Source organism: Babylonia areolata, chromosome 3 (assembly GCF_041734735.1).
Source record: "Babylonia areolata isolate BAREFJ2019XMU chromosome 3, ASM4173473v1, whole genome shotgun sequence".
NCBI lineage: Eukaryota > Metazoa > Mollusca > Gastropoda > Neogastropoda > Buccinidae > Babylonia > Babylonia areolata.
The window spans coordinates 49,722,413-49,729,903 of NC_134878.1; the positions used below are offsets into that span (position 1 = coordinate 49,722,413).

The 7,491-nt window shown below is 44.3% G+C and overlaps 1 protein-coding gene across 1 annotated transcript; it reads right to left on the reverse strand.

The window, feature by feature from the left end:
* Positions 1-503: 503 nt before the first annotated feature.
* On the reverse strand, positions 504-7,261 carry LOC143280360 (tubulin alpha-1C chain-like). Its single transcript, XM_076584996.1, has 5 exons — positions 7,174-7,261; positions 4,719-4,938; positions 2,291-2,592; positions 1,416-1,943; positions 504-797 (listed from the first exon to the last, which is right to left on the reverse strand). The coding sequence occupies exons 1-5, from the start codon at positions 7,174-7,176 to the stop codon at positions 504-506; spliced, it is 1,347 nt and encodes a 448-aa protein (XP_076441111.1). The 5' UTR covers positions 7,177-7,261.
* Between the last annotated feature and the right edge of the window lie 230 nt (positions 7,262-7,491).

Below are 7,491 nucleotides of genomic sequence, written 5' to 3' on the forward strand. Positions count from 1 at the left end.
TCAACAAATGGGCAACATGCCAGGTTGATTATAAAACGATCACTCAAGACAAGTCAATGTTGAGCTGCTATGACTTTATTATTGATATAAACATGATATGGCACTCCACAAAAATGCATCGTTCATTTCGACTTTACGTTGCATTTGGCTGTCATTCATGTGTATATCCCACGTTCTTAAATGTTGGTAACATGAGCAGCTCCCTGTCTATAATTGATGTTATCTCCCTTTTGATGCAGATGGCTTGGCATTAGATGCAGCTTTTATTTGACATTATTATTTTATGTGTATCTTCCTTTGATATTGAAGATTTTATATAAGCGACAGCAAACAGAAGAAAGCTTGTCTTACATTCACAAAACGTATTTGAATCATACCCCCTTGATGATGATGGTGAAGTATGCGCGGACAAAAAACCCCCTCCAAACAAACCACAAAAAAAAAAAAATGGGATCCCTGATTTTTCTGCACAGGCGGGAGTGTGTGTGCATGTTTTTTGATGTTCAGTACTGGTCATCATTCGTGTCATCTTGATCAGGGTCTGTGGCCACCTCTTCGTAGTCCTTCTCCAGGATAGCCAGGTTCTCTCGAGCTTCCGCGAACTCTCCCTCCTCCATGCCCTCACCCACGTACCAGTGGACGAAGGCACGCTTGGCGTACATCAGATCGAACTTGTGGTCCAGACGGGCCCAGGCCTCAGCGATGGCCGTGGTGTTGCTCAGCATGCACACGGCGCGCTGCACCTTGGCCAGGTCACCGCCAGGCACCACGGTGGGGGGCTGGTAGTTAACGCCAACCTGGAAGGGTTAACAAACAATTAACCGTTTGTGTATGTTAGTATTCAAATATTATTGAGATCCAAAACAAGATCTGAAACAAAATAATAGTCGAAGACATAGAATGGTGGCTAGAAGGAATCAAAGAAGGAAAGAAGCAACCAACGAAAGGAGAAAGGAAGTAAAGGGAGAGATGTTTCGAATATACAAAGACAGAGGAGAGTGACTGAAATGTGATGAAGACAAACAATACCGATAATGAATTTGTTAAATAAAGGGAAGTGGAATTTTTAAAATACTCATTTGCACCAGTGCCTTGAAGAGAAAAGAATGAATACATGCTTTCACCGATATACACATGGGTACAATGATAAACTACATGCGAAGATAAACATTATAAACATGCATGTATACAAACGAAGCGAGTATGGAAGCTGGAGGGAAACAGAATGAAGATATGAATGAACAAAGTTAGGAAGAGGAAAGTAAAAAGGTGACTGACAGAAGGATGATAACAAAATTAATGAAATTAAGAATATGAAGAAAGCGATGAGAAGAACATAGAGAAATAGGAAGTGGAAAATTTGAAAGGAGGAAGAGAGGCGTGGAACATAATTCTGCACTATGTATATCTGGTACCTTGAATCCAGTGGGACACCAGTCGACAAACTGGATGTTACGTCGCATTTTGACTGATGCGATGGCGGCGTTCACGTCTTTGGGCACCACATCACCACGGTACAGCAAACAGCAGGCCATGTACTTGCCGTGGCGGGGGTCGCACTTCACCATCTGGTTGGTGGGTTCGAAACAGGCGTTTGTGATTTCAGACACGGTCAGCTGCTCGTGGTAGGCTTTCTCCGAAGACACCACAGGAGCATATGTGGCCAGCGGGAAGTGGATTCGAGGGTAGGGCACAAGGTTGGTCTGGAACTCCGTCATGTCCACATTGATGGCGCCGTCGAAGCGTAGGGAGGCGGTGATGGAGGAGACGATCTGGCCGATCAGACGGTTGAGGTTGGTGTAGGTGGGGCGCTCAATGTCCAGGTTGCGGCGGCAGATGTCGTAGATGGCCTCGTTGTCCACCATGAAGGCGCAGTCGGAGTGCTCCAGGGTGGTGTGGGTGGTCAGGATGGAGTTGTAGGGCTCCACCACGGCGGTGGACACCTGTGAAAGAAGATGTGTTTTTAGTGTATTTCGCAGTGTCAGTATTCAGTATGCAAACGGAACAAGTCAACTTAACATTATATTACAGTGAAAATTATTTTAAATTGAAATACCAAAACATGACTTGACATCCAAGTTTTCTACTCGAGAGAAAAAAAACATGTTCGAGAAACAATTGTTGGTAAAATGTATCCAGAATGGAACAGGTATTCTGACAAGTGTGGAATCTAAAATGCATAAAGTTTTTTTTCTTCTAGTGGGTTCTACCATGACTGAAACCTACAGATCACTGGTGACGTCTTCTTTTATCGTTCCCTTCCTGAGAGCTATATTTTCCGAGGCCTTACCTGGGGAGCAGGGTAGATGGCGAACTCCAGCTTGGACTTCTTGCCGTAGTCCACAGACAGACGCTCCATCAGCAGAGAGGTGAAGCCAGAGCCAGTGCCACCACCGAAGGAGTGGAAGATGAGGAAGCCCTGCAGACCGGTGCACTGGTCAGCCAGCTTGCGGATTCGGTTCAGGACGAGGTCGACGATCTCCTTGCCGATGGTGTAGTGGCCACGGGCATAGTTGTTGGCGGCGTCCTCCTTGCCGGTCACCAGCTGCTCGGGGTGGAACAGATCCTTGTAATGACCAGAGCGGATTTCGTCTGAAAACAAAAACGAGAAACAGTTAAAATGAAAAGAAAGTTTGAAAGAAAGAAAAGACAGACGAGGAACGAGGGCTGTGGACAGGCATCTTAGTTAAATCAGTCATTAAACAAAACATAGATTTGGTCCAATATACTCAGTAAAGAGGAGTCTTGGCTGCTTTTTTTTCTTTTCTTTTTTGAGGGGGGTGGGGGGAGGTTTAGTTTTTTGTTGTCGTTTTTCATAGTTAACTCATTAAACGAAACAGAAATTTGGTCTAATACATCTAGTAAAGAGGAGTCTGGACATGTATTTTACTTAAATCAGTCATTAGACAAAATATAAAATAGGTCCAGTATACTCAGTAAACAGGGCTCTGAACATGTGTTTTTAATAAAAATCATTTATAAAACAAAATATAAATTAAGTCTAAAAAATCAGTAAACAGGGCTCTGAACATGAATTTTTAGTTGCATCATTTATTTTAAACAAAACATAAATTGGGCCTAAAACAATCAGTATAGAGGGCTGTAGGTATATACACCATAAATCAGTCATCAAAACGAAATTGAAATTAGGTCAACCACACTCACTGAAGAGGGCTCTGGGCACTGAACACGAGGAACATGAGCTAGAACACGAGGTCAGTTTCTGGGTCAAACCTTCTTTGTCCTCATTCTTCATCCTAGGCATCTCTTGCCCGAGATCAAGAATGATGGAGTCCTCCTCGCTGGTGCAGGAATTTGGCAACTGCACTTGGCGACTGATGGTGCAATGCGGTCACAGTAGTTGCCGCTAGTTTTGCACAGCGTCAAGTATGCAGGGCCTCCCTCTCCACGAGTGCTGAGCTTGAGTGGAGAGAAGAGAAGCCACCGGTATACGACATCTTGGCCACCGGGCGCCAGTTTCTCGCTACCGGAAATGTGGGTCAGCACATACACCTTTCGCTGCAGCAGCGTGGCACTGGCGTAGAATTTCGCAGGTATTGGTCTACTTGCCTAACTTCCGTGTTTCCACGCGCCACCGTCAATGTAATTAGCTGGTCAATCTCACAAACTGACCGTCTAAACTCGGTATAGAAGCCATCTGTGCTATGCAGTACATTCGGGAGAGAGCGGAAGAAATGACTGCCGTCACCTCTGACGTAGTCCACTTGTCCTTCCATGCTGGATAGTGCTGGAGTCAGGTATTAGGGTAGGAAGGAGGAGATATATCGCTGAGCGTACAGTGACATTGTTCTTTTTGAGACAAATGGAGAAGCGGCAAGGGGGAGGGGGGTGGGGGTGGGGGTGGGGGTGGGGGGGGGGGGGTGGAGGGGGGGAGAAAGAAAGGATGCGGGGAAAAAGAACTAATCTTCGCGGAAGTCAATCCCAAACATCAGACTGAAGAGGCACAAGGGACCGTACTGACCTTCACTCTTTTCATGTGTGTCTTTCTGGAAGTTGATTTTTTTTTTTAACGTCCCAGGGACCCGTTTAGCGAATATGCGGTACGCCCTTTCCATTTTCAGATCGTCATGTACGCAGAAAGATATATGTGTTATCAAGAAGCTCTGTTCTGGTATCAGGATACACAGGACACATGACACCTACAAAGCCTTTTTTGTTGTTGCTGTCGTTGTTCTCTTGCTGTTTAAGGCGGAAAAGGCAACGCTTGGCTTATATCACAGATTGACTTAATAAGCTTACAGCTGGGCCAACAGCAAAGTGTGGGAGCTGTATGATCTATGGTTTCTCCACTGCAACGGGAAGTCATTTACAACTTAGTCTTTTGTGAAGACTCTGAAATCAGGAAGCAAGATTACACTGGTTCTCAATGCTGCAGCCTTGGGGGCTACTTGGCCTTTTGGCAACCATCCCAACCAACGCCGACTGTCCTAAAAACCCTCTTGGCCAGAGAGAGAGTGGGGATGTAACTTGGGTAAGACACACTCCGCTATAATCAAATTCTAGTCTAGATAGTCAGGACAGCAGATTTGTCTCCTCTGCTGTTCTTGTGGTCATAGTCGGACACGACTATCATACATACTCGAACATCACAGAATATTCTCACAAAAGACTGCATACAACTGGAATTGGAAAAAAAAAGAAAAAAAAGAAAAAAAAAGAAGAATGTAAACACAACGAAACCCAAATTCAAAACTGACCGATGACAGTAGGCTCCAGGTCGACCAGCACAGCGCGCGGCACATGCTTTCCCGAGGCGGTCTCGAAGAAGGTGCTGTAGGCATCGTCCGTGTGCTCCGGCACGGCCTCATCCACGATCTGGCCGTTGGGCTGGATGTTGTGCTCCAGGCAGTACAACTCCCAGCACGAGTTGCCCATCTGCACTCCAGCCTGACCCAGGTGCACCGAGATACACTCCCTCTGTGTGGACAAACAACAGACTGGGCAAACCTCACCAGTATAAAATTATTCTGTGCCACAGTGATTCAGTGAGTTTGTGCTATATTTAACCTATTTCGATAAAATTTGGGCTATTTACCATGTTGAACTGAAGCAAGCTTGGTCTGTCGCAGGTTTGCTGCTGGTCCAGTTTGCATCAACTTGGCATTATACTATATGACACCAAAATTGGGGTGGTTTTATTCCATGTTTGGTTGATTGAAATGTGGGTTACTTACCATGTCAAACTACTGCAAACTGAGACTATAGAGGAACCCGGTACGCATAGTTCGCATAGGTTTGGCATGATGCACTATAGTATATGACACCAAACTGGGGAGTTTGTATCAATCATCTTCCCAGTTTGGTCGCATGGTGTTGGCTACTTACCGTGTCAAACTGATGCAAATTAGGTTTATCAGTATGCTACGGGCCCAGTCACAGAGTTACCATCATAAAGAATGAACTGACACCTCAGCTGGGACACATACCATCTGTTCTATACATTCACATACGTCTCAGGTACAGGAACAGGTACCGGTGTGAACTGGTACAGTATTTGGGGCAAAAATTAAACCTTGCGGCCTTTCCACGCTTCTTCTTGGTATAGTAGTTGTGTTTTAGGGTTTGCAGTTGCATGCTAATTTGCCTAAATAGTTATTAAAGTAATATTATTTCTGCACTATTGATCTGAATCATTGTCTTGCTCAATCCAAGTACAATTTCAAAATCAAGTTCAATATTTAGCATGGCATAGAAAGAACATTTCGGTCCACGAAAATTCAAAATCAAGTTTAGAATATTGGTTTCCTTCAATCCCAGCTGAAGTTCGACAATATACAATGTAAACCCGTAAAATGGTTCTGTTGGAGTCAGTTGTGGATATCAATTACTACTCCCTTTTTTTCTTTCTTTTTTTCTTTCTTCTTCTTCTTCTTTTTTCAGGTGTACCAGTAGTCCTCGACATTTGATTCTTTGATCACTGCATTAAATATATAGGGCTAGAATAAGAATTGAGCGACAAGGGGTACTCACAGAAGCTGGCCACGCTCAAACTGCCCAGTTTAGAGCACAGAAGGAAACGTGGCGACATGATCGACATCTACAAATATGTCCATGGCATACCTTAAAAAGCACATAAATATGATTGAAGGTGTTCAACGCAGATTTACCAAGTGCATAACTAGTAATACTAATAGTACTCGAGATCTTAGTTATGAGGAGCGCCTAGCTCTTTTTAATATGCCTAGCCTAGAGTTTAGAAGATTAAGAGGTGATCTCATTGAAGTATACAAGATCATGCACAATATTTATGATCCTTGCACCACCTCTTCCTTGTTTACTATGGCCAGCTACGATAAACCTCGAGGGCACAACTTCAAAATAAACAAAACTAATTTCGTAACTAACCAGTTCCGCAAGTTCTTTACTAACCGTATCATAAATCTGTGGAATAACCTTTCCTATAACACCATCAATGCACCATGGGTAAACGCCTTCAAAAATCACATTGACAAAAAGTTTAAGGACCATGTATTTTCCACAGAGTTAAATCTTTATTGAGCTGTAGATAAATGTAGTATACACTATGCCAGATTTAAACAAGGGTCTGTTCACAAGTGATCCCAAAGCACATAAATGGACACTGATTATGAGGGCAAAAGGCTTTTAGCCTATAGCCAAACATTTCTGTGATTCTGTGATATACAAGAAGGACAAGCCACAGTTCACGCTCTCCAGCAACAAAGCGAGCAGAGGCCACAGCCTGAAACTGAGCAAGGTCCATTGTCGACTCAATATTCAGAGTGCCTTCTTTGTGGAACGGGTCATCAACACCCGGAATGGTCTCCCAGAAGAGGTGGTGACAGACCCAACACTAGCTGCTTTCAAGGGCCGCTTGGACACTCACTGGGCCAGTATTCCCACCCTTTACGACCCAGAGTGCTACCACTAACCTGTAGTTTTAACCACGCATGTATCCACAGAACGATGAACAGGCCTTTTAACGGGACCTCAAACTTCGTACAAGTCAAGTCAAACCCAGAATGGCGAGCAGGCCACTACCAGGCCTCAACCGTCTATCAAGATCAAGATCAAGATGAAAGAAGTAGAGACTTAGCGAAAGTGGTAGGCCTAACCGACGCATCGAAACCCTTGAAAATAGCATCCAGTCAGTTATGTTAGATTAATAAACCTACCAAGGTTGTATGTACTTACCATGGTTAGAGAAGGCTGCAACTGATACACTAATAAACTGGGACTGAAGGGAGGAGATGGTATTCGAACTCCCGTCGATGGTCTTTGCGTCCACAGCGCACAACAAGCCTTCTGCCGTTTGGCCTGTTTATGGGCTTCCCATGGCAACCAGAACGATGTTTGCTGGTTTTGACCAATGGTGGTGACCTTATCTCATGACGACTTGAGTTTTTGTTCGCGTCATTTCAGGTCACTGTCACTTACACGGAACTGGTGATGACGTAATATCAACGCGTCATTTATTGTATGACGTAAACCAGCCAGTGCGACAGCCACTCC

What these genes read in the sequence shown, in the direction of transcription:
- LOC143280360 (XM_076584996.1), bottom strand. An exon ending in CCTGGAGCCTACTGTCATCG is followed by an intron (nt 2,593 to 4,718) that starts GTCAGTTTTGAA and finishes TTTTGTTTTCAG; the next exon opens with ACGAAATCCGCTCTGGTCAT. An exon ending in GGTGTCCCACTGGATTCAAG is followed by an intron (nt 798 to 1,415) that starts GTACCAGATATA and finishes TAACCCTTCCAG; the next exon opens with GTTGGCGTTAACTACCAGCC.